At 32.9% G+C, this 27,191-nt stretch overlaps 3 protein-coding genes across 5 annotated transcripts in view; 2 read left to right on the plus strand and 1 right to left on the minus strand.

The window, feature by feature from the left end:
- Positions 1 to 4,237: 4,237 nt before the first annotated feature.
- Positions 4,238 to 12,550, plus strand: tadr (torn and diminished rhabdomeres). Of its 2 annotated transcripts, XM_089702931.1 has the most exons (13): positions 4,238 to 4,312; positions 4,906 to 5,099; positions 5,556 to 5,866; positions 6,107 to 6,235; positions 6,312 to 6,466; positions 8,166 to 8,407; positions 9,025 to 9,174; positions 9,364 to 9,504; positions 9,660 to 9,877; positions 10,202 to 10,367; positions 10,616 to 10,780; positions 10,976 to 11,123; positions 11,770 to 12,550. In XM_089702931.1, exons 2-13 carry the CDS (start codon positions 4,916 to 4,918, stop codon positions 11,771 to 11,773), a joined length of 2,013 nt encoding a protein of 670 aa, XP_089559057.1. In that variant the 5' UTR covers positions 4,238 to 4,312; positions 4,906 to 4,915; the 3' UTR covers positions 11,774 to 12,550. The 2 variants fall into 2 exon arrangements, with proteins under 2 accessions (XP_089559057.1, XP_089559056.1); XM_089702930.1 differs by lacking the exon at positions 11,770 to 12,550 and having other exon boundaries at positions 10,976 to 11,127.
- An 857-nt stretch (positions 12,551 to 13,407) lies between these two features.
- Positions 13,408 to 16,733, minus strand: PNKP (Polynucleotide kinase 3'-phosphatase). Its single transcript, XM_089702239.1, has 6 exons — positions 16,388 to 16,733; positions 15,556 to 16,241; positions 15,062 to 15,331; positions 14,714 to 14,863; positions 14,033 to 14,238; positions 13,408 to 13,582 (listed from the first exon to the last, which is right to left on the minus strand). Exons 1-6 carry the CDS (start codon positions 16,518 to 16,520, stop codon positions 13,459 to 13,461), a joined length of 1,569 nt encoding a protein of 522 aa, XP_089558365.1. The 5' UTR covers positions 16,521 to 16,733; the 3' UTR covers positions 13,408 to 13,458.
- A 359-nt stretch (positions 16,734 to 17,092) lies between these two features.
- Positions 17,093 to 27,191, plus strand: part of LOC149483256 (acetyl-coenzyme A transporter 1) — a 130,893-nt gene continuing 120,794 nt past the window's right edge. Inside the window, exons 1-8 of one of the 2 annotated variants that reach the window (XM_089702242.1) lie at positions 17,093 to 17,389; positions 21,186 to 21,416; positions 21,693 to 21,982; positions 22,240 to 22,597; positions 23,104 to 23,223; positions 23,785 to 23,967; positions 24,541 to 24,762; positions 25,310 to 26,806. In XM_089702242.1, the coding sequence (XP_089558368.1) occupies positions 21,204 to 21,416; positions 21,693 to 21,982; positions 22,240 to 22,597; positions 23,104 to 23,223; positions 23,785 to 23,967; positions 24,541 to 24,762; positions 25,310 to 25,480 (1,557 nt within the window). In that variant the 5' untranslated portion in view covers positions 17,093 to 17,389; positions 21,186 to 21,203 and the 3' untranslated portion in view covers positions 25,481 to 26,806. Of the gene's footprint in view, positions 17,390 to 21,185; positions 21,417 to 21,692; positions 21,983 to 22,239; positions 22,598 to 23,103; positions 23,224 to 23,784; positions 23,968 to 24,540; positions 24,833 to 25,309; positions 26,807 to 27,191 lie in introns of those variants that run through there. The other variant, XM_089702243.1, reaches the window with a different exon arrangement.

Below are 27,191 nucleotides of genomic sequence, written 5' to 3' on the forward strand. Positions count from 1 at the left end.
AATTATGAATGGCTTTATAAATTAACTAGCTGTGTCCTGCGGTTTCACTCGCATTGCTCCGCTCTTGTTGGTCTTAGCGCCTGCCTCAATAAATGGGCTATCTAACATCGAAATAATTTTTCAAATCGGACCAGTAGTTCCTGAGATTAGCGATTCTTAAACCTTTCTATCCTTGCTAAGTAATGTTAGGAATTAGAAACTGTTTGTTCATCTTTCTTTCAGGTCATAAGAGAAAGATTTTGTTGTATAATTTTTGTCTGGAGATGGTTACAATGTGCTAACTAGGTTACTTTTTACCGCGCTCAAACTTTTCATTCCCGCGGGAATTCTTTTGATCACGCGGCCGAACAACTATGAATTATGATCTTATATTCATCAACCTTTCGTTAAAGTGTTGTTAATGACTATAAGATTGCATTTAAAATTGGACAACCTTTAGTAAATACCTAAAGATGTTATAGGTACATAAATATTGTATTCCGTTTTTCTATGTTCTTTTTAATGTTTACAAGCGGTGACAATTACTTAGATTTTATTAGATAGGTCAGTTCAGTCTGAAGGAAATTTCTGTAACCTACAGTTATTTTACAATATTTTTTGACAACCATTTCCTATCTAGTTTTACACGTGTTTCGCAAAGACCAAAATTTAAAAGTTTATTTAAGAAATTTACCTACAAAAATTTAATTTATTACTTATAAGAATAATCACGGTTTGTTTTATTTGTGTTACTAAATATGAGACATAATAATTAATACTACGACACCATATCATCTATCTCATATGGGTACCAATAAAGGTTTTAAAAAAATGAGTTTAAAACAATGAAACCAAACTTTCGATAGTAGGTAGGTACCCACACAGTTTACATTGAGCATCTAAGCATTGAGCCAATGATTTTAACCACAATTTTAACACTTTATCATGAAATATAGCAAACTATAATAAGTTTATATAAATTAAACGAAACTTAACTAAATATGTACAATGTACATATTTAAAAAATAATGATAAAGTTAGTTGGATCTCCGTTCAATTCATTTAAATTGTTATACTTAAACTAAATATAACTTTCAACAACATTTTATTCATTTGTTTATTCAAAAAATTGAACGCACAATAAATTAAGAAACTAAAGTTTTTCACGCGAATAATGAAAAAACTCACATAATCAATATTCCCTCTCCTCAGCGCCAAACCACTAACACAAATAACTATACTCAAAACAAAAAACAATAGAAACACAGTCTGAGCCCTCATATTTAATTTTTAATCACAGTACAGTTATTATTATTAATTATTATCTGTGGAACAGTCGTGGTGTTTATGCAAAGTTAGTATTTAAAATGTCTGGAGCGCGCGATTCCCGCGGTATATACGGGAGATCGCCTACACGATTTCATCCCGGTGGAAGCAAAACTTTTGACACCCCTATTGAAACATTCTAGAACTATCTGTATGGAATTTAACTGGATGTTTTGTAATACTGTTGAATTGATTGAGATGAATTGTTTATCTATTAATTAGTAAATAATTGTATCTTCGTCCTTTTATTAATTAAGAATTATAACGATTTAATTTTTTAGAATAAAAACGATACGAAAATGATTTAAATTAAAAAAATCAATTGAGTATGTAAATAGGAATTTTCCGTTGGTTTGTTTCATTTTTTATAATCGCTCTTTACCTACATAATCTTTGCTTTTAAATGATACACTTTTATTAAAAAAAAAAAACCATGACACATCTAGGTTTAGGCTTTGCTATAGCATATTATAAAAATATAGAGTTTGCCAAATAAGGTAGAAAACTTCACGAATAGGTACTTCTAAAGTAAGTACTACTTTTTACTATTTTGTCTAGTGATTACTTTAGTCATGTTTAAATTCAAAAAGATGATGCACTTGCACTATATCTCCGATTATACCTACCCTGACAACTTTCTTCTCCATATCAAATAATAGACTCCAGCCATTCCGAAGCAAAGCAAATGGAAAAGACAAGCAGCTATTCTAAATACATCAAGTTCTAACAAAAGCTTATTGTTTGTTTCGATAAGCGAGTATTTTATATCAACACTGAGCGCTAGCCTTCATGATAACAAGATGAATATAAATACAATACTCGTATCTATTACGGACGTGTTAACGTCATTGGCTAATTAATAAAAACGAGTAAACACACCTAATCTATGCTTGTTTGTCACTGAATTTCATCATTTATTATTGAAATTGTCCAATTTTATTTATTTATTTGGAGAACATACAGGTACAATTACAAACATAATAATATTAGCATTATCGTAACATAAGGTTTTTTAATCTAAATTGCACCCTCAACAGAACAAACATATCAAACGCAATAAGTTTTATTAGGTATACTTGTGCTAAGATATATGATACTTCAATCGTGTGGGAGTCGATAAAACATAGTTTTTTCCCGCGTAAATCCCAATCCCATAGGAATTACGAGATAGCAAATAGTAGTCTTTGTTGCCCTTTAACCTCTTCTCCTGATCTTCTAGGGAAATAAACACAGATACTTCCATTTTATTTATTATTTTCCATTTTACATGATTTTACCTTGACTATGGAGGATATCGGAGGACCCAAAGAAAACATTACATTTTTTAAATTAAATTTAAAAAGATCGTTACTATAATAACATCTTACCAAATCATACATCGTCAATTGAAACACAACCAAAAATAAGTGGGTAAAATATAAATTTTCCTCCATAGTGACAAATTTCTCTGTAGCTATGTAAGTATTCCCCGAATTGTCATAAGAGCATTGAGTCAGATGCTAATTGGATTAGCTCTAAATTGTTTATCCTGAAAATTCCTATAACGTGTATGATCTAACGTCACTACTTAAGAGCAGGAGCAAAATTCCTAAAAGTTGTGACGAATCAAATCCTTAACAATGACGGCTCTTTTATTTTAATGAAATTAATTGATGCATTTAATTTATCTCCGCCTGCAGACAATTAAAATGCCTAAATATTATACGACAATGAAACTTAATTTTTTTTTAGTACGACTACCTACTCGTACTACTAAAAAGTCTTACAGTACTATCGTCTTATCATTGTTACCTAAATAGGTAACATTTTTAATTTAACTTTTTGTAAAGACGGTAAGTATTGTTGTTGTTGATGACCAAAGAATATTATGTGTTACTATCATGGTATACCATATATCGATATATCATAGTAGATAATATCTGTATAGCCGTTCCACTTCTGTTTACTACTTAATTCGTTTAACCTACTTTATTAAAGTCAATATGTAAGCATTAGATCCAACTTTCAAGGTGATAAATTAAAACAGTTTTATATTAAAGGTTTTTCCAGAAGCCCTACTAATGTATGTCTGCCAACCAACAGTTTTATACTATAGTGATGATTAGATTTTCCTAGACTGACCAAATTTGATAATGATGACTTTTTATACATAGAATAAAGAGATTAAAATATAACTCATAGGTAGAGTTAAGAGTGGTCCTGCTTCTTGAATTAAAACTGATAACTGAAAGCGTTTCTGTCTTCGTCAGGCAAAAGCATTTTCTTTTGTATTACGTTGAAACATATATAGTAAATACTAGCTTTCCGCCCGCGGCTTCGCCCGCGTTTTCAAAGAAAAACCCGTTCCCGTAGGATTTCCGGGATAAAACCTATCCTATGTCCTTTCTCGGGTATCAAAATATCTCTATACCAAATTTCATGCAAATTGGTTGGGTAGTTAAGGCGTGATCGAGTAACAGACAGACAGACAGAGTTTCTTTGGCATTTATAATATTAGTATGGATTATAATTTTTTATTCCTTTTTACATAATTTTTTAGCCGGGCATGTAAAGATAAAAACTTTGTCAAGGAGGTCAGTGTACAGGTATTTAGAAGTTTTTGATCCATTCCGCTTTTAAGTATTTTTTGTTAAAGAGACCTACAATTAATGACGTGCTATATTAAATGTAGATCTAAGTAGATTCTTATAAGATTCTATTATTCATATAGCATGTGTACATACCTTATATAATTAATAAACATTAAATGGTTACCCTAGCAAAAGTATCGATTATAAAGCGAACAACAGAGACAGAACTATGCTTCCGCCCTCTTCGCCTTTGTCGCATGAAAACGGAAAACTCAACCTTATTTACTAGTTTTCTCTACAATTTCGCCAATTACACACATAATACAATTTGTCAATACTGTTTTTGTGTACCCTGTTTCCATAAAAATGTAGGTTTTATCTAAGTGTTTAGAAAACATCAAGAGAATCATTCATTTTCCTGAAAAGCTGTAATCATGGTAAGTTTCCCTTTTCATACATCTAACAACCCCTTACGTCATAATTTTGTCGCCTTTCATGTTACAAGATGTTTGCACTTTTTAAGTAACGGTAATTAAGCATGGAATGAAAACATTCATTGTATAATTGACCCTCGAATGACTCTTATGATTAATATTCAATAAACAAAAAATATATTATCTAAATTGATGTTTACTTTGTAGTTATTTATAAGAAAAGATTAGAAATGTTTTATCAGTAATATTAACATTATTGATTTTATAATATTTTATAAATTAATGTCTTGTAAATTGAGATTAAAATGTAGGTCTTAGGACAGCTCTACATTTCAAACGTAGATATGAAATATAGAGCTTTTCTTAGTTACAAATATAAAAATATTAAATGGTATGTCGATGTTATATTGATATATAATATAAAAATTCTATAATATTATTGTTGTTTACTTTCTTAAATCAGGAAACAAAACATTAAAAAATTATATCTACAATGTTGAAAGCAATAATATAGGTACCTCTATTTATTAAAAACCTTCAAACCACAATTAAACTAAAATATAACGTATAGTAAAAAAGTTTCAAATCATATTCAGTATTCCAGAAATGGCAAGTGAACAGCGCGAAGTCAGCTCAATGATGAGCAGATTCAAGGTGTTCTGTGGTGGGGAGGCGTGTGGGGCGAGATGGACCCTCGGGGCCTTGCTGTTGGCACCACTGACAGCTGCCAACTCGAGTTATTGTGCGATACCTGCTGTGATATTGGTGGCCGTCTTCATTACCTTCGCTAGTAAGGAAATGTTTAGGTTTTTTAAAGTATAGAGGATTTTCATAATGATACGCTTTATATACGCAAATAGATGAAGTGTTTCATGTCGATATCTTACAAGCACACTAGATAACAACTTTTAGAAATTTCGGAAAATAAAAATACATAACTTAGCGGTTTAAAAAAGCTCTAGTTAAATATTTTTATTTTTTGGAATTTCCTACAGATTTTACGTTATGTTTATTATCCGAAGTCTTTATAAACTTATAACTTCACTGCCTTGGATGAGATGTGGATGAGATACAGTAAGAAAAAATGATAATTCAAAGAAATACGTAATACGCTTTTTATATAGAATTTGCGTAAGTTGTCTTGCTGTCTCTTCTATAATTTTTTGACTTAATCTACATACGAGTTATTATGTTCCCTGGACTATTTTAATAGGTATACATATTATATTTCCAAAGTCATTTTCAGCACTAACAAACAGAGATTTGAAAAAGATGTCCGACATACTCCCACCCCCAAAAACGTCCCGAGGCAGGCGGGAGAGGAACTTCAGATCTTTCGCCGACTTCATGGCTATGTGGATGTGGTTTCTATCGCACTTGGTCGCTGTCGCTGTATGCGCAAGGATCTTGAGTGCTACAGCTGACCACGTGACCGGTGGCAGAACTAGGCGATGGCTGTTCGGGTACGAGACGAGGTCGCTGGGAGAACCCTGGCCGGATGTGCTGGGAGTTACTGTTGTTCTCGTTGTCTGTGCTATGTTTATGTGTGGGTTGGAGGTAAGAAGCGTTATGAGCAAATAAATTTTTTTGTGTATAAAATGTTTGATTTAATATTGCCGATTCAATGGTATCTTTAAAAAAAAATTTCGATTGATAGTTTATAAAACTTTTGAATAAAAAAGCGATAAAATAAAAGTGAATACAAACCTAAATATTTACGTATGTATTTTGTAAGCAGCTTTGATTAGCTTCATACTCGAAATTGATTACCTACCAATTTCTATTCTTTTCTTACAGGAGAGCATGATGTTCACATTTCTGCTATTAATCCTACTCTACATATTCAGTCAATCTTTCACGATATTTGGCTTAATGAATTTGGATATAGCAAACATAAAGATACCAATACCTATCACAGTTTATGAGGTTGGTTGAAAAAATAAAATTAATTATGCAAACTCAACATGTGTTTATTAATAAAATTACACTTAATTAATTTCAGCTATTCGCAGCAGGAGCTCCGATATCTTATACGTTTTGTATCGTACAAAAGAAACATCAAAATGAGAATTTTAAAAAGAATTTATTTCTTATAATTGGTCTACCAGCTATTGTCCTTTGTTGTTTGTGTTTTCTGTACACTAATATGCTGAAAGGGTGAGTGTAAATTAATTAATATATCACTGATACAAAAAATACGTGTTTAATATTGTTTCACAATCTCATTATATCTCTTTAGACTAGAGTAGATAATTTTTGAAACAAAAAAAAATCGCAGTCGGATGAAACCCATTAGAAAAGGAGGGGAATATGATGAAAATAAAAGGAAAAATAAATTACGGTCAATCCGAGTTCGGGAAGTGGGAGGGGGCTTTTAAGAGAAAAAAATGGTTTCTCTCGATTTCCGACAAAACTACAAGTCCTACAGAAATAAGTTCAATGGCAAAGTTGTAGGTAATTAAAAATATTCAAATTTTGTATTCACAATTTTTTCACATAAGCTCAAAATTTAGGTGAAAAATTCAAAAAGCCAAGTTTTTGGTTTTTTATTTTTATCTACTTCAAAATTTATTGTTTTTCTACGAAATTTGGTGAAAACTTACTTTATTATGTCCCAAATACACTGTAATTTATTTGATTGAAAATATTAATTTTTTCGCCTTATTTTGAATTAATACCAAAAAAACAACCTAATTTTCAATCGAAAAGTCACCCGTCAAAATATCAGCTTTTTTCAAAAACTTGGGGTGCCTTTTATTCATTGAAATCTCTACTTTCATATGGTGTAAAAAAAATAAACACCACCATAGTAAATTTTCTCAGGAAATGCATACAAACAGTGTGAAAATTAGCTTTTACTAAATCAGGCACACTTCTCGAACTACCTGAAATGTTTTTATCGACATCATTTTGCTTTTGAATATGCTGTAAAATATTAAACTTAGAACAGATAATTATTTTTCTTTTGAAATATTACCGAAAAGCCGATACAAGAGAAGATATAGAGTTCGAGAAGTGTGCCTGATTTAGTAAAAGCTCATTATCACACTGTTTGTATGCATTTCCTGAGAACATTTACTATGGTGGTGTTTATTTTTTTTTACACCATATGAAAGTAGAGATTTCAATGAATAAAAGGCACCCCCAGTTTTTAAAAAAAGCTGATATTTTGACGGGTGACTTTTCGATTGAAAATTAGGTTGTTTTTTTGGTATTAATTCAAAATAAGGCGAAAAAATAAATATTTTTAATCAAATAATTTACAGTGTATTTGGGACATAATAAAGTAAGTTTCCACCAAATTTCGTAGAAAAACAATAAATTTTGAAGTAGATAAAAATAAAAGACCAAAAACTTGGTTTTTTGAATTTTTCACTTAAATTTTGAGGTTATGTGAAAAAATTGTGAATACAAAAGTTGTAGAACTTTTAATTACCTACAACTTTGCCATTGAACTTTGTTCTGTAGGTCTTGTAGTTTTGTCGGAAATCGAGAGAAACCATTTTTTTCTCTTAAAAGCTCCCCCCTCCCACTTCCCGAACTCGGATTGACCGTAATTTATTTTTCCTTTTATTTTCATCATATTCCCCTCCTTTTCTAATGGGTTTCATCCGACTGCGATTTTTTTTATCTTTTCATTATTTTTAAAGGCTTCTACCCCAGTCTACTTATAATGTCGCAAGCGATATTATTTTTACCAAAAAAAAACACGATACCAAAATACCCTCTCATATTTTGAACGTTTTTTGAAAATTTACATACGTACCTAACTCGTTCTTCGCCGAAATTTTTCCGTGAGAGATTATTTCTACAAATACAACAAATTTAGTGTATTAGAGATGATATTATTGTTCAGGATCACTATCGATGCTGCCCTACCAGTCACTACATTATTAGAAGCGAGGATAGCTAGCTGGATTTGTCCAATATTAGCAGCAATCACTGTAGCCGGAATATGTCTGGCTCTGACAGAACTTTGTCCATTACTCTTTTCTGTGTTAGTACTCCTGGCATCCCCTGAATGGAAAGTTCTTACGCGATCCATGACGTATGAGAGCACTACTACTGGCAGCCCAGTTTTGGCCGTTTTTACTGCAGGTATGTAACGTGAAAGATTTTTTTTCATTCAGTGTAAATAAGTGTTGGTACTTTTTCGTACAAAAACAGACATTTGACAGAGTATATCAATAAAAGAACGACGCAAGACAGACTTATATATTGTGTTAAGCGAATAACGCTTAGAATCTAATTTTCCACGCTTTATGAATAAAAATAAACAATTTAAATGTAAGTATTAAAAACAATATATTTGTTTGTTGTTAATTTATAATATTATGTACTTAAACTATGTTAAGTTTACAATATGACCTTAATTTAGAGGGCGACAGTATGACGACAGTGTAGAGCCGTCAATTTTTCATTAAATCTCGCTATACTTGTTGAGTTGAGTTTTCCCGAGAGCCTTGGCCTTTTACGGGGTTTCCCGACGGAGCGTGTGACCAATTTAGTTTCATTCATAGCAATGTTTGCAATATCACAAAATTCTACGGTGTAATACAAATTAGATCTTTTTCATAAAAAAGTTGCAAAAATGAGCTAGATTAGCTCACTCGTTTTATTGCACTAATTGTATACAACGGCGCAGAATTTTAAAATGTCATATTTTTCGCATATACTTACTTACCTACTTACATATTATGTAAATTTTGTTATAGGAAGTCTTGCAGCGATATTAGCATTTGCTTGCCCTTTATCGCATATGATTACGCTGATGAACGCAAGCCATTTGCTAGGTATAACAATCCAAGCTCTACACTTTATAATAATGAGGTGCGTTCCTACTGCGGAACAAATTGAGGCTGGTGGTAAGAATATTTTATAAAGAAATATCGCTCTGTTTATGGAAATAGTATTATTTTTAATTAAAAATTCACGTTAACAATATAATACATATTTTACTGTGAGCTTAAAGCTTCAACTTTCTTCTGCTAATACCATTTAAAATTAAAATAGTAGGTAGGTATATTCTGTACTAAATAATATTTTTTTTATAGATGTTGAATATAAACGACTGGGTATTGGTGGCAGAACTAGAAAGGCTTCAGGAATGAAAAGCAAGCGCAGCCTTTGGTTCATTCCATCAGCAATACGACATACAAAAACATTAGAAAGCATCAAATCTAAAGTTAATAAAGGTAGGTTATTAATAAGACCCACACCTTATAAATTATTTAAATACTATCCTAAAATGCAAGATTTTGGTCGCTGCTTATTAACTGTAATATATACTAAATAAGTTAACTAATTGTTGTAAAAGATTTTCACTAAATACGCACTAAATTTTTTATAGAAACAGAAGAAAGAGAGTGCCTATTACTAGACGAATACAACGGTTGTCCAAGTGAAGAGATCGAACATGCCAGCTCTGGAAGTGGCATGGCTGAGCTGGCTGAAGCAGAAGTCGTGGATATTCCATCAGATATCGAAGCCAGTGCTGGTGAACTGTCCTCTGGAGACGATTCTACTGATATCGATGCTGTGGTCAAGGAATATAGGGATAGAATACAGGTAGGGAACGGAAATATGGATAGAAATGGAATAAAACGTGAAGTTAGAAATCGAACGGGCTACTTCTTCGATGACTTGTTATGAATTTCTCTCTTGTTGTTATGGTCAGTTACAGATAAACATGGTCAGTTACAGATAAACAGGGTCATATCACTTCTTGACTCCGTTAGGTTTTCTTATTCAGCTTCGTAAAAAATAATTTAATGAAATCCTTTTTATTGATTATCTCCGACGTCTCTTTAGAACACATACCTATCATTTTTGAAAAATCAATCATACACATATATCACTATCAAGTTAAAAAAGTATCTTCCATTTCCCCAGGTTGTAACGTCCATCCCAGAGTCTAGCATACCAGCGCCACCTAGCGTCCAAGGTGTGCGGTGGGCTATAATTGGTGCTTTTGTACAATTGGTAGCTGATGGATTCATAGCGGTTGCCTTCTGCAGTGAAAAATTTCGAACGCCTATGTTCTCAGCGGGAATACCACGTAATATTTTGTGCTTGTTTTAATTTAACTTACTGTAATTTTTATAAGCTTTTGTAATCTCATCGAAATAAAAATCCTTGTCTGGTTTCTTTGATTCAAGTTAACTTCAAACACTTCAGGGCAAGTATGGTTACGAATATTGACTTGTCCATTTCTGATATGCTAAAACACATTTTAACATACTTTTTCAATCCTCCACTTTTTGCTTGAATAATCATTAAGTTTAATAAATAATTTTTGTATTACAGTTTGGTTTTGTGGCACATTGATTTGCGCCTGGCAACCCGCTCATAACGCGGGAGTGAAAACACTGAACAAGATTCAAGGTCCAATCACCATGCTGATATCTCTACTGCTCTTGACACCGTTACTGCTGGATTCATGGCCTGCGATTATTCTCTTTGCTGGGGCTGGTAAGTCTATCGCACATTTGTAATTTGTGAAATTTATCTCTTTTTGTTTGTTTTATATATTTATCTGTATCTTTGCAATTTATCACTATTGTTGTCACTAAAGTTTTGTGAAAAAATAAAAACAGTTTCAACTACTTGCCTAGCCTAGTCAATAATGTTTTCTTTTTAAATTTAAATTATTTAATTTCTAAATAGGTGTTGTTATCTACGCCCGTTGCGAGCGCTGGTGCGGCGACCTGGCCGTGCATCAGGCGCGCACCACGCTCGAGCGGCGCAAGCTGCGGCACGCGGCGCCGCTCGCTGGGGCGAGGCTCACTCACATAGACACCGTGTACATCACTAGGTAAGTACGAGGTGTCGCAATTTACGCCCGGTGCGAAATGGCGGATTTGGTCTTCTGATTTTGTAAACGTGAATAGTGCCGGACAATAGAAAATAATCTTATAAGACGTATAAATAAAACTCAAAGGTGACTGATATAGTGATCTATCAACGCACAGCCCAAACCACAGGACGTATTGGGCTGAAATTTGGCATGCAGGTAGATGTTAGGACGTAGGCATCCGCTAAGAAAGGATTTCCCGAAATTCTTGCGGGAACGGGGAAAAACAGGGATGCACGTGTACAAAGTCGTGGGCGGAAGCTAGTTAATTACTATAAACTGAAACAACTGCATTTCGTAAAAGGTTCAATTTAGTAAATCTACTTAGTTACTTACCGCATAAATATAGTTAAGTAAATTTTACTGGTAGAGAACAATACTTAACACACAACGTACCTAAGGATATATTTTCTCGGAGTCGGATTGAATAAAAAATGTTTATAGTTCTAAGAATATTACTTACACCAGTCACCACAGAATAATAACTAGTAGCTACTTACACAAAAAAAAACACATTTCAAAGCATTTCAAAGATCTCACTAACGTAATATAAAAATTAAATGACATTTTTTTGCGCGGCAAAAAAGTTAAAACTTTTTTTTCACAGATGACAAGATGATGACTCGGATACGAGTCTGGACAATTTATTGGACGCTGAGGAAGAGGATTTGGAAGCAAATGGCGAATGACATGAACCAAACGCCGTTCTTATAATAGCTCCTCTTAAGAGTTAGGAGGCAATAATTCATAACCCCGTTAGTGTGATATAGCAATAATCATTACAATGTCGATTAATTAATGTCACATTTTTCGTCTTTGTAGAAAGTTTAATAATAGTGCTAAATGTTTAGGCGCTACTCAGATTAACTTGTAAGTACATTTTTATAAATACAACATTTTCCGCTTTTCCGTCGGATGCATTTTTAAATGATTGTTAAATTAAACAATAAATAATAGGATTACCTACTTAGGTGAATATAGAAAGCACGTAGTATGTGATCAGGTTCAAAATATGAAAATTATATATTGCTTGGAAGTGTATTTTGTCGGGTATCTTAATTTACAAAACTTTTATGTGAGACGAATATATTATGTCCATCTGAAAATTACAAAAATGTCTTTAAATTCGTAGAAACATATACCTGCATTCAGTTCAGAACAGAAGGTACACACGTAGGTATACACCTACGATGGTCTGCTTTTTTTTTGTCGTTTCTATGTTCCCAGTAGGTTTAAATTAGGATTTCATTTTTATACATTTGTTAAATTAATCATCCGTCCTTGCTAAATTATGAATTACACTTACATTTTTGCTAATCATGTATGTATGTATTATCGATTTAAATATATGAATTTAAAAATCTAGTTACATTTTTAAAATTAATATTAAATTATGTAGCCACTAGCTGGTAGGTAACTTAACAATTGAAAGCGCTTGCTTTAAGCAAATTTGATTGAAATATAAATTAGATTGGCGAAAGCTACGTGAACGTTCGCAAATTTTGATGTCGTAAAAATATCGTAAAATATCTGAGTTAAATTAAATTGTGAATTTTCTAATTAATATAAGACGACTTTGGAATATAATATATTATATAAGTTAAAATTATGTGAAATTTGAATCTATATTTAGAACCGATTATATTGTTATTAATGCACACGAATATGCACCATATGTGTAAATAAAATATTTATTTATGATATACAGATGATTCCTTTAAAAAGAATATTACCTACAAATATGCATATTGTTGCTATCCTATTATTTCACATTTACTGTAAGTATAAAAAACAATCCAGTTGCAATTACTAATATTGGCCATTGTGAAGTGATCAACACGAGATATAAACGACGTCATATTATTGTAGCGCAACTTTAAATTATTTATATTAAAAAAAAATCATACAATGTCCATAAAATTATAATACAAAAGTTATTCGGCCTATTTGGAACTGATTTCATTTTCCATTCGCCAAAGTAAGAACCCATCGGAATCTTTTAAAGGCTTAATCGCGTGATACGTTACGTCTCTTTCTATCACTCAGAAACGTCCGTTGTCAGAGTGAGATAGAATATTTATTATTATTATCTATCTATGAATCAAATTTGATTGGATTTGTTGAATATATCTTTGTGAATAACTTAAAAATCCATTAATAATAATACCATAATATAATATGAAATCAGTTTCATACAAATAACAATTTGTTTGTGCGTGTCATTTGCCAATTTGCAATAAAACAGTTTGTATTTAAATAAAAATGTCTTTTATTTCACAATTCATGATAAATTATTTTATTTTTCTAACAAAAACATTCTATACAGTTTTTCAGCCGGTTCATCTTCGAAAATGGGATTGAATTTCACTTCTAGTACTTCCTTGAAGCCCTCTTTTACTGTTGGTTCAACAAATTTGCTTCTGCAACAAAAAATAATAAATTAAAGTACATACTTTATTCTTCTATAAAATTAAGATTAAATTGAGAACTGCAAAAATATAATCTTTGTAATAAAGTACCTAATGTTTTATGTTATTCTGTGTTTGTGGCAGATTTTTATCAGTTTGATTGATGATTCCATAGGGCGTATTCAGAAAGAAAGCTTGAAACTTATAAGCGCTTATCGGCGCTTGTCAGCGCTGGTAACCCGCGCAGGAAAATATATGAACATGACAAGCGCCGATAAGCGCTTATAAGTTTCAAGCTTTCTTTCTGAATACGCCCATACACCATATTATATGGAAAATTAATAAAAATTCAGGACAAACTTCGTTGGGTTCGAACCTAGTCATTTTGATTTCCAAGAGTTTCTTTTAGAATAAACATGAATAGAAGAACCGATAAGTATACTATTAAGTCATAATACTCACTTAAAAGTATTAAAGACGATATCATTCACAGGCAAATGTTTGGTCTTCAATATTTCTCTAAACTTATTATTATGTTGTGCGTGTGCCTTGCTCGTTGTCATCTTGGCACATCTACATTGCACCCGTTGCTCTTTGGCGAGCGCCGTCCAGCGACTTCGCGATTCCAAGTCGGGGTTTGTACTGTCTACTATCACGCTTTTGCCTTGCTGAAAATTATAAATTAATTTGATCTATAATAAGTACACAAATACGTTGAATAAATTCTAATGTTATTTAAGGGCGCTTGTTTTGTTTTGAATCTAAGAGCCAGCGCGCACGAGCAACTTTGTCTCCGCAACTATTTTGTCTCTCCCATCAATTTGTATGGGGAGTTGCGTCGCTACGTGCGCGCACTTTCATACTAGCCCATGGGTGGGAGAGACAAAATAGTTGCGGAGACAAAAAAGTTGCGGAGACAAAGTTGCTCGTGCGCGCACTGTCTAAAACTACTTTCGCGATTTTGATGAAATTTATTTTTAATAAGGTTAAATAAGATTTTGAAAAAGTAGACATTTTTTTTTATCTTCACACATCACATCTCAATCTCCTAGATACATATATAAATCTCCCAGATCTTTAAGTATCTACCTCTTTTTTTCAATAATTGCACTCATTTTACTATTTAGTTCACATTATATTTACCTGCAAATACTTTGACGCTTCAGCAGAACATTTCTGCCAAGAACCAAGGACATCTCTGCATACAGTGACATACTTGTTGTTTGATTTCTTCTCAATTTGTTTGGCTATAAACGATTTACCACTCCCTGGGTATCCCACCATCACAAGTAGCTGAAATTGAATAATAAATATATTAGCTCCTATAATATCCTGAATATGGCTTAATTTGGATTATGTTTTTCTGTGTAAAAATATGGGTTTAGTATACAGCATACACCATAATTACAGGTTAAACATAACTAACAGGAGTCCACTCTATCAAACGATTATTTTTAAGTCCCCACAGATTTAAAAAACAACAATATTTACCTCTTGTTCGGAACTAATCAATTTTTCATTAAAAGGTTCAGATTTCACATCTTTCGGGATGAATTCCGGCCGACTCATAGGCACATTAGCTATAGAGTGGCCTAAGAAGAATTGTTCAGGCGTAAAGAACTTGAGGCCGAGGTTCTCTGCCAAAAGGATATCAGCCATGGAGTGATCTTTCTTCTTGCCTGGTGCCCAGTTGGCATTCCTGCCAGCTGCATCACCACAGTAGAAACTTGCTTGCATATCAATTGGTATATTATCATTTTTCTGAAATAAGAAATGTTAAATAGAGAAAGAATTTATAGAAAAAATATGGTTTTTGTTATGTGCCTAGATTTTTTATTCACCAAATTCAAAAATAATTTTATTTAAATAATAAAATAAAATGACTCATAGAAATTTGTTTCATCTTATTAAAGCTTTGCCAAATGATTGGTCGTATGATTCACAATACATGTAAGTAAACAAATTGAATTAATTTTTCACAATACCTGCTCAGCAAGTACATCCCACATGCCAGTAGCTGGTTTTCTAAAGAATCCCTTCCCTGTAGCAATGAAAACTTGAGCAGGGACATCTAATTTAGCAACCACACCCTCAATCTTCTTTTTGAAATCCTCTATTTTCACTCTACCACTACCAATAGGGGACTGGTTACTCATCAGCACAATTTTGTAACCATCTTTATGTTTTTCTGCCAATTTCTGTGGCACACAAGGAAAATTTATCTGCCAATCATTTGTGTCCACTGGATATACTTTCCCTGACTTGGTCTTTATCAAAGTTCCATCCATATCAAATGCAGCTATTTTGGCACTTGATTTCACACCTTCTGATGTATAGATGTAAACTTCACCCTTGTCTACATCTTCCCAAAAACTTTCCATACATTCTTTTACCTCCATGTTATCTGCGTCTGTTTTTATAAGTTTTCGTTTTTGTTCCGGCGTCTCACTCGATTTACGTTTTACACCTAATTTTGGTTTTTCATAATCATCAGGAGGTGGGTCAAACTCAATTACATGAAAATACTGGTTTACTAATATTTCTATTTTACTACCATGTTTAATTTTATACACGCCATCCTTCTTCAATGCGAAACCGTCTAAACCTGACGGATTTATTCCTATTTGCTTCACTTCAACCAAACATTCATCACAATCAGCCTTTAGACTAACTGAAAAGCAATTCTGTGTTCAATTCCAATAGGAAATATTGCATAAACAAAATAGACGAAATGTTTTATATTATGTAATTCAAGAATTTTAATAATTTGTATTGTAATGTAGTGTTTAGCCATACATGTTTATTTTTATTACTTACGTTGTTGTCGAGAGCAAGCCAGATCTTTTATCTTAGTTAATTTGCTACGTCCCAGTACTGTCTCAACCTTATGTGGTAAAGATATAGGCGCATGCGAATCCAAGACACAGCGCAAAAAACACTTACGAACCATATTTATATAGTTTTTGATATCGCTATTCGTACAAGGTAATAGTCATAATAATAACCAACGATACCAAAGTTGTGTAGGAATTAAAGTATAAAAAGCCGGATAAGTATTTAAAATATAATATGATGGATGCGAAGTAAGAGTTTAATTGGATTTTAATTCCTGAATTCAAATAGTAAGTTCATAATTTCTACCAAATTTTCTGTGTTTACAATTATTTTGGTCTAAACACAGATGTCTAATGTCACAAGTGACAACTGAAACAGAATAAAAATTTTAACATGTTATTTGTCAGACATGTAACAGACACATCAGACGATGTAAATAAAGCAGGGTTACACGACGAGATGGATCTTTATTTTGAATATTTATCATATTTTGTAGCTTTTTTACGCGGAGCAACGTCTACTCATAACAGTCTTCTTGTGGACGTTACGAAATCGTTAGTCGTAAATCGTCATTCAATGAACGCGCTAGTCATTAACTCAAATAGCAGATTCAACGAGATGAAAGTGACATTATATGTGTTGACGTGGTGTTGACAATGACATGATTGGTGTGATGAGTGATGACAATGACAGAAACAGAAAGATCAGACAGCTCACTAGTGTCTGGGATGTGGGATTTCTAGTTTTTATTAATTACTTTTATTGAATACACTTTGTTTGATGGTTCGATATTACTATTCTGTCCACCTGTATCGTGACAATAATTGAACATCAGCACGTTAAACGTTTTTCTATGTCTACGTGTTCTTTCGTGAGTGGCAAATAATAATTTCCGTACGAGTGTCACCACTTTATTGAGTTTATGAAGAAAATCGTGTTTCCAATCATTATCTGTTGAGAATAAGTACAGTTTTAAAAATTAAGGTTGGTTAATAAGTTATGTATTGGAAAAGATCACAACATAAGGAAATATTTCGCCAATTTTTTGGGTTGACTTTAGAAACGTGCGGCACGAATTTCGGCGCGATTTTAATTTTTATCGATCGATAATGATGCCCCGAAACATACATTAGCGGCTTTTCGTGAGGAAACGTGTAATTACAGAGAAATCTTTTTTTTTAATTTTCGAGATTATGTTCAAAATTGTTTGAGTTACATTGACAAAACTACAAGAATTGTGTTTGAAAGAGATAACAAATGTCTTAATGTACATAATATTAAAAACCATAGTTCATTCAAAAGCATGTTGCTGAGTGGACAACAATTCATATGGATTATTGGTGAGCATATGATTGTTTGGGGATATGGATATGTTCATAAAAAAGTTAATCACTCAGACCCAGACAACCCATTTGTTGCCCCTGACCCATTTGAGTCCCAGTGGCATGATGTAAAAAGATTTTTTAAAAAAGATAATTATAACCACCCAGCAAACTTCGGTGATAATATTATAGAAAATGTGGAGACGCTCAGTGGAAAAAATAAAATTGATCCATTCATTGCCATTGTAAATTGTATCAAACATGTATACATGTACACATGTATTATTGGAGGATAAGTCATCGTCCTGGTGTGATGTTGTTGCAGGCGTTCCGCAAGGTGGCGTTTTGTCCCCTCTCCTATTTGCTATTTTTATTAATTCCATAACTAATAATTTATCTTCTCTCTATCACATGTATGCTGACGATCTCCAGATATACACCCAGTCTACCCTCGAGAACCTATCCTCCGCAATCTTAAACACGAACACCGATTTGGAGAGAATTTTGAATTGGAGTCAGAGGTACGGTCTGAATATTAACCCAAGCAAAAGCCAAGTCATAATCATTGGTAGCCCCTATTTAATCTCGCGGATTGACTGGACATACATCCCCAAAGTTTATATAGATGGCTCCGTCATTGAATTTCAAAAATCTGTCAAAAACCTGGGGGTTCACTTTGACACGACTCTGTCTTGGTCGTACCACGTAAAAGAGACAAGTCGCAAACTCTACGCAGCGGCTAGTTCTCTAAGACGTTTACGGCATTTCTTACCAATTTCTACCAAAATTATGTTAGCTAAATCCCTACTTCTTCCGCTCCTTGATTATGCTGACGCCTGTACCACTGATCTTAGTGAAGAGCATTTAAATACACTTGAGCGTCTCCAAAATTTCTGCATTCGTTTTGTTTACGGTCTTCGTAAATATGACCACGTTTCCCAGTTTCGTAATAAACTCAAGTGGCTTCCTATAAGACTTCGCCGGAATGCAAATGCGTTGAAGTTGTTATTTTCCATCCTCTTTGATCCCAATTCTCCCTCCTATTTAAAAAAACAATTTAATTTCCTAGATTCAGGTGTTTATACTCTTCGTTCCGCTGATAACCTTCTCCTTAGCTTTCCTTCTCACCACACTAGTTTCCTTGGTAAATCCTTTGTAATAACCGCTATCAGACTTTGGAATTCTTTGCCTATAGCTGTAAGACGAGCTTCCTCGAAAAGTTCCTTTAAAACTCTTTTAAATAAACATTTATCTGATTTAGCTTTTCCTTCTAAATAATAGTATGTATTATATCTTCTTTTATTATTCATATAATATGTATTTTATTTACTCTCTTTTATCTTTATTTTCATTGCCACCCGTGTACCCATTTAATATCAATCTTTATCCTTTACCTTGGGCAGCCTGGAAGAGATCGCTGATAAGCGATAAGGTTGCCTTATGTGCTGTGAATGTTTTCTTTTTTTTGTAAATATTATATGATTGTAAAATTTGTAATGGTACATAAAATTGTTAAATAAATATAAATAAATATACAAGATTTGAATAAATTATTACATATTTAAAAAAATGTTTTTATTGTATGTATATTGCACACAAATTGTTAATCACAGAACCGAATCTGTCCACCCCACGGACATGTATCAAGATAGACTAAGCGAGTGTATGTACTTCCCGTGTCCAAACTACGTTATTGAAACACTTGACGCTGGCCTACACTCAGTCCGCGCTTGCAGTTCGCCAAGGAAAGACGTGAAGCTGAATAAAGTAAAATGCCGAATTGCGCCGTTATAAACTGTAGAAACTCCACAGCTGTGAGTGGCCAAGTTAGCAGAGATGTTTCCTTCCACCGGTAAGTAATTTTCTAATCAGAATATGCACTATTTATTTTAAAATCAAATAAAGAATATTTGTGGAAAACGATCGTGACAAACACGGATACCAAATCATACGAAATGATTCGGAATACATTGCGGCTTTTACTTGGCACGGTAAAGATCGCGTCGTATGATAACAAGCAATGAATAGCGTCTTCTCATTTTTCTGTTCTCATTTTTCTGTCCAATTTTGTGGTTAGTGATGTTCATTTGATGCAACAGTTCTCGATTCTAATCGATTTTATAATCGAACAGAAAAATGATAATTTGTAGGAGCAATTTTTCAGAAAAAAAGGCATAGATTTTTTTTGTCATTTAATACGACTTGACCTAGAACTTTTAAGTATTTTAATACAAAGGTACTAAAAATAAATATTACGACATGGACGCCATTAGTTAAAGTGTCATCTTGGGAGTTTTTTAAGAAAACTCCTTATTGCTTAGACTATGTTTGTTTTTTCAGTTTTCCAAGTAACCCGAACATAAAAGGAAAATGGATCGATGCAACGGGACATAAAGATTGATTGATTGACAGTTTCATTACTTTCTTTCGATGGCCTCTCTAGTACGTAGTACATGGTAACTCAATGGGCATATGTAAGAAAAAGCTAAAACACATTAGTTTACTTGTTAGAATATTAAAAGGTTTATAACTTTATTTTATCATCCCTCTGTCTATGGTAATTATCATTTTTCTGTCTTGAATCGATTTAGTAATCGATTACGATTCATTTATTTGACTACCTCTTAGACATAGATCTAGTTTGATCTGATTTCTTTCGATTTACTTCGATGGGATAGGACGATACTAGAATCGCCGCGCGAGTGGCGGCCTAATCGATTTAGCGTAAAATGAAATTAACATCACTAAAAAGCGCTCGTGACGTCATAACGCGTCAAGGTCAGTACAAAAAATATGACACGCTTGGTTTTCATACAGATCGCGGTACTTGCGTTGTCTACTTAAATATACATGTCTGTGGTCCACCCCGATTCCACGTGGTACTTGTCTGTCATACAATAGAGTGTATTAAAAAAGTCGGAGGCGCGGAGGAGCGTGGCGCCCACGTCTTCACTCGCCTTCGTAGCTTCGGCTTTTTGGTCGCCTTTGGCGACCAGCCTCAGCCACTATGGCTCGCTTGACTCTGCCTGCTCCTCAGCACACGCGGGCGCCACGCTCCTCCGCGCCTCCGACATGGTATAAAACAAAGTCGCTATCTCTGTCCCTATGTATGCTTAAATCTTTAAAACTATGCAACGGATTTTGATGCGGTTTTTTTTTATAGATAGAGTGATTCAAGAGGAAGGTTTTAGTATATAATCTATTATGTTTTAGACGAAGCGGGCGAAGCCGCGGGCGGAAAGCTAGTATAAATATAATCTCAAAAAAAATAAAAAATAAATAGAAGGGGGGGTTTCCGCACCCCCCCACTTTATAGGGGGTCTCCCCATACCTCCCCCCTCTCTTTCCCTCCCCTCCCCCCCTTAATTCGTGCCGCAAATTTCTAAAGAAATACCAATTTTTTTAATAATATGTAGTTATTACATATTATTTTATACCTATAAATTTTTATTTTTCAGTCGATAATCGGCTCAATAATGTCGGTGACAAACAGAAAGAAAACAGTTGAAAAAGAGCAATTACTTGAAAATGGAGATTCCAATATAAATAACGAAAGAAGTAATATTAAAGGAGATGAATGGAACATAGCAGTATTATTATTCTTATATGCACTACAGGGTATTCCGTTAGGTCTAGCTGGAGCAATACCTATGTTATTACAAAATCGAGGTATAACTTACACTCAACAAGTAAGTTTCTGTTATGATTGTTTTCTTTTATTTAGTTTTTATATTATTATCATTAATGTTGAATTAAACTGGATATAATTAATAAATTCTTATCTTATTCTGCATATACAATATACATTCACTATAGTTTTTTTCAGAAGACTTAAAAATTCATATCATACTGAAAATTCAACTATATTTAAAAATCAATTACTAAACATTGCTCTTGGAAAATGTCTACTACCACTTCTAATTACTATGCACACACAAGTCTTATCAATTGTCTTTTTTTTTCAGGCCGAGTTCAGTTTTGTAAATTGGCCATTTAGCGTAAAATTATTATGGGCGCCTATAGTGGATGCTCTTTTCTTACCCAAGTTTGGGAGGAGAAAAACTTGGCTGGTACCTATACAATATTTGATTGGAATTGTGATGATAATAATGTCAAGTAATATCACAGATTGGCTTGGCTCGGAAGAAAAAGCTCCAACAATGACTTTGTTGACTATATCATTTTTATTTTTGAACTTTCTTGCGGCAACACAAGATATTGCTGTTGATGGGTGGGCTTTGACTATGCTGAAAAGGTAATAGGTTAATATATTTTATCATCAATTTTTATTTATTAATTTATATCAAAATTAAATTTTCAAATTTATTGTTTGATAATCTAAGCCTTAGATGTAAAATGCTTTTTCCATCATTACAAGTTCTAACATCTTTTTTTAAGAATGAAAAAATTTCTAGTTAAAAAAACTTAATACCATAATAATTAAAATAGCACTTTTAGTGAGCCATATTTCCCAAAATCATCAATTAAAAATGCTTTATATTAAATTTTCAGGTGTAACGTAGGACACGCATCAACTTGCAATACAGTGGGACAAACAGCAGGTTTCTTCCTCGGTTATGTGTTGTTTCTCGCTCTAGAGTCACCATACTTTTGCAACAAGTATTTAAGATATGAACCAGAAGACACTGGTATCGTTACGTTAGCTGGCTTCTTACTATTTTGGGGCTGGGTGTTTATCGCAACTACAACGCTTATAGCACTATTGAAACATGAGAAGAATGATACTGAAAGCTCTAACGATGATGAGGGGAAAGGTGTAAAGGATATTGTTAATGCATACCAACAATTGTATACTATCGTCAAATTGCCTGCGGTCAGGACGTTAGCGCTGGTTCTGTTTACAGCTAAAGTAAGTAAATAATTGTTCAATACTTTTTAATTAGATCAAAATTAAATTTTTTTGTAGAATAATGGTCTATATAACAGTTTATTAAGTTGTCCATTAATTAAGGGTGTTATAAGAAAAAATCATTTAAACTAGCTAACAATTAAAATGATATTAAGAAATGAAAGCTATAATTAGCCAGTTATATTTTTTTACGAATTAATATGTTATTTGAAATAAAATCAAGTATAAGTTTTTGTAAAATTGTACAGAAAATTCATGCAAGTAAAAAGTAATAAATCGAAAAAATAATAATTAATTGGTACTGTAAAAATAATACACTACCAGAATTTTATGCCAATGAATCATGACTGATAAATTTTTTATTACCTAAACATTTAATCAATTTGTTTTACCTATTCATGTTTAATAACAAATAAAGTGAATTCCAAAGTCTATTTTATGAAGGATAAATTTTAAATAATGACCAATAAAATCGAAACATTTACACATGCAATTATAAATTTCAGCTTGGATTCTGCGCAAGTGACGCGGTGTCTGGTTTGAAACTGGTGGAAGCTGGTGTTCCACGCGAAGATCTCGCCTTATTGGCCGTTCCTTTAGTTCCTGTACAAATTATCATGCCAGTGGTATGTATGGAAGATTATGCTGAATTAAAAAAAAAACCTTTAATTAATCAAATTATGTTCAACATAAAATTATAAAAAATACACACACAAAACGTAACATGTATTTGCTAAAAATAATAATTCTATTTATCTCCTCATATGTGAACATTTTTATTGATTTGTGTTTTTTCAATATTCATAATCAATTCTTACCAATATTCTAAGAGCGGCCGTACACGGGCGGCTCGAGCAGTGAACGGCTGAGCGACGTACACGGACTGCTCGAGCGGTCGATCGTTAACTGCTCGAGCAGTCGCTACAAACCGCGCAGTCGACGGCTTGAAGCGGTCGCGACGGCTCGAGCAGTCCGTGTACGGCGGTGAATGAATGTCCATAGTTCACCGCGCGGTCGCAGCTTCAAGCCGTCGGTCATAACTGCTTGAAGCGGTCCGTGTACGTTCGCCCTAAATCAGAAAGTTAATATTATGTACATTTTGTACTAATGCATCAAGAAAAACCAGTATTGTGCATTTTTTTTAATATCAGTATAAAAAGTTATTATTATTATCCATCTATTCACAGATCCTTGCCAAACACACAACTGGACCACAGCCGCTCTCGCTATGGTTGCGTGCGTTTCCGCTGCGACTTTTAGTCGGACCGTTAGCCGCAGCTTTAGTCGCACTCACACCAAGCTTGCTCGGAAACGCGGGACCATCGTACTTCTACCTCTTTATACTTATGTGCTTGTATGTGTTCCATCAGGTGGGTACATATTGATTTTTCCTGTTAAAATAGGCAATTTTGTGTTGACAGAATATGATTAAATAACATTTATATAACAATTTTCCAATTTTCCTTCAACTTTGATTAAACATTATGCGTTTCGGTCATAAATTTTTGTTTAATACCTGTTTTGAGATTTTATTTTTTTTATATTCTTTTAAAATGTCTCATTTATAAAGCATTTAATGCTGTAAAACTAAAAGTAAAATGTTATCTTGAATTGTTTGAATATTTTCTTGAATCAGATAACAAAGAAACCTATTGCTAATTGCCAAATCTAAATGATTCGTTTAGAAATTGACATAGATTTTGAATAGACATTCGCATTAATAAAACTTTAAATACAAAAAACATATTAATTGTATAAGTGTTATCAACGCGAATGTTGTGTACACATATAATTGATAAATACATAAGATACAATCAATTAGATAATGTCTTCCTATATAAAATGTAATGTCTATTTATTGTTGTGTCTTCCATAAATTAAATAAATAAATAAATAGATATCTGTCTTGATAAGTGTAACCTAACCATTTTAACATATTCCAGACATGCCTATACTGCATGTTCGTTGCCGTAATGGCGTTCTTCGCCAAAGTATCTGACCCGCTTGTAGGCGGTACATACATGACACTACTGAACACTGTGTCCAATTTGGGCACGAACTGGCCGAACACACTCGCTCTATGGGCCGTGGACAGATTGACGTATAGATCGTGTAGTGCTGAAACGTTGGTTGATAATACGTGCGCTACGGAGTTGGAGACTGAGGTATGGTGTTGCCGTTTTTATATTTTTTTTAATAAAAAATATGATTGTGGAATTTTTTTCTCTTGTGTGTGTCTTTATTTTTTAAGTATCCATGTAATGAATTTGTGTGTTAGTAATGTTATAATTATTGAATTATAAATTACTAGGTTTCCGCCCGCGGCTTCGCCCGCGCAGTCAAAGAAAAACCCGCATAGTTCCCGTTCCCGTGGGATTTCCGGGATTGCGTCATTTTCCCGGGATAAAAAGTAGCCTATGTCCTTTCTCGGGTATCAAAATATTTCCGTACCAAATTTCATGAAAATTGGTTCAGTAGTTTAGGCGTGATTGAGTAACAGACAGACAGACAGAGTTACTTTCGCATTTATAATATTAGTATGGATATTCGAAAAAAGTATTATTCTGGCATTTTTTTTTCTTGTTTGGTATAATTAGTGTTGTTGGGTTGGTTAATGTTCAACCAAAAAGAAAATGTACAACTGAATTGCTATTACAATTAGCGTTAAATTAAAAGATAGTTGTGATTAATTTACGTAAATTTCTATTCCAGGTATGCAAAACCAACGGTGGATCGTGCAATGTACGTATAGACGGATTTTACATAGAAACAGTAATTTGTCTCATAGCCGGATTCCTTTGGCTGCAATGGGGAAGGAAAACTATCAAGCGATTGCAGCGGCTGCCATCAAGCGCTTGGCAGATTGGCCGAATACGTAGATAAGACTGATATAATAAATAATTTCGCTCTAAATAAATATTTTTTTTCAAACCATAGACTATAAAGTATAGAATAAACGTACAAGTTATAATGACAGGTCATAAAAATGGCGCCAAATAATTAATATGGAGAATCGATTGAGCGATCTCCTCACTATATAGGATCGGAACTAATATTAAGTTTAACATGGCTGTATGATCTCTAATAATTTTCCATCCATATTTATTAACAGCTCGTTAGAAACAAAATCGATTCTCTGTGGCTTTTTTATTCTAATATATTTCAATATATGGTAATATGTATGACACAATGCCTTAAAGGTATAACCATTCTGAGGTGCTTTATGTTTGAGGCTAAATGTACCACCATGCTTTCTTTGTGATCCTCGAAAAGGAGACTTTAATTTTAGCCAACTGTTGGTTCGAATTTTTATTCGATGATTCGGACATTTAAGTAGTAAGCCTAAAATCTAGTAGGCTAAATGTTAAAATTCCAATTTCTCTTGCAAATTTGTGAGATATTTGATGTTTATGATTAGTGTATAATATGTATAAGGTATGCGAGTCGAACTCGCGCTAAATTTTAGTTAATTTGTAGGTTGTTTTATTGAATTTTAAATTTAAGGACTCTTTATTCTGTTTACCGTATAGATACGAAATCTACATAAATAATATCTGAATATTTCTTTTATGTGTGGGTATAATTAGAACATATAATACACCGCTATAAATACGAAATTTTACTATTGTTGCGTTTATAATTAAGTAATATCTTACAGAAATTAACACTTCACTTATGTAATCTAAATATTTAAAACAAATATCGGATAATTTGACGCACAAAAATTTGTTCACTAAAAATAAGGGTAGAATTCATAATATTGAATCGTCGTGCAACTCGTGCATTTTCAAATTGACAAGATCATTTGCTGTTTCCCGCCTCTTTTTAAAGAAAAAAAGTATCTAGTATGGAGTTCGTAATAATGTGACCTCTTTGGATTATGCCTATTTGTAAACTTGCAGTTTAATTTCTTTTGACAATAATATAAACTATAAAATAGTTTAAAATTGAAAACAAATTATAGAGTCAATTATACTTTGTATAGTATGGTTTTCTGACTGACCTTATAACACCTAGTATAGTTACGAAATTTCTATGTAGAACTTGTATATTTGGAACAGTAGTAATAATATATTATGTATATCCGCATTTGAAATATCCATTCCATTTCAAAACAAATCTTGAATGTAAATTATTATTTATCTTACATAATATACAGTAAGGTTTATAATTCTATAATTTTTCACGAGATTTAATTAAATGTTTCTATGGTAGGGGAGACCGGGGTTCGACGTTCCGATTTTGGAGTCGGAGGCAATATAAATGTAATAGAGAGGTTTAAAATCAACGATTCCTATTTATAATGGTGCATAATTTATCCTTGTTTCAAAATGTAAACTTAAGTTCTTTGAAATAAGCATATATTATTGCTCAGGATATTTTTTCTGCAAAAAGTCGACAAGGAACAACTCGCCCCACAAAGGGGCTGGTTGTTCCTCAGCTGAGGTAAGTTGTTCCGCTTATCAACTACAGTCCCTAATAATGTACTATTAGTTGGAAAGGTATTATATAAAATAAATTAGGTGTATAATTGAATATTTATTAGAGTTTTATTTTGAAAAGTACAAAATCTTAAAGTTTTTTACAAACTTTT

This window comes from Colias philodice, chromosome 13 (genome assembly GCF_061535455.1).
Source record: "Colias philodice isolate Cphi_HAF_F1 chromosome 13, ilColPhil1 Martin Lab GWU primary, whole genome shotgun sequence".
NCBI lineage: Eukaryota > Metazoa > Arthropoda > Insecta > Lepidoptera > Pieridae > Colias > Colias philodice.

Excerpts from the sequence above, each read along its gene's own strand:
- PNKP (XM_089702239.1), bottom strand. The coding sequence starts at position 16,520 with ATGGTTCGTAAGTGTTTTTTGCGCTGTGTCTTGGATTCGCATGCGCCT. Across the intron at positions 15,332-15,555 it reads GGGATGTACTTGCTGAGCAG|AAAAATGATAATATACCAAT; the intron begins GTATTGTGAAAA and ends TTCTTATTTCAG. Across the intron at positions 13,583-14,032 it reads ATCGTCTTTAATACTTTTAA|AAGCAAATTTGTTGAACCAA; the intron begins GTGAGTATTATG and ends TTTTTGTTGCAG.
- tadr (XM_089702931.1), top strand. The coding sequence starts at position 4,916 with ATGGCAAGTGAACAGCGCGAAGTCAGCTCAATGATGAGCAGATTCAAG. Across the intron at positions 5,867-6,106 it reads TGTTTATGTGTGGGTTGGAG|GAGAGCATGATGTTCACATT; the intron begins GTAAGAAGCGTT and ends CTTTTCTTACAG. Across the intron at positions 6,467-8,165 it reads TACACTAATATGCTGAAAGG|GATCACTATCGATGCTGCCC; the intron begins GTGAGTGTAAAT and ends ATTATTGTTCAG.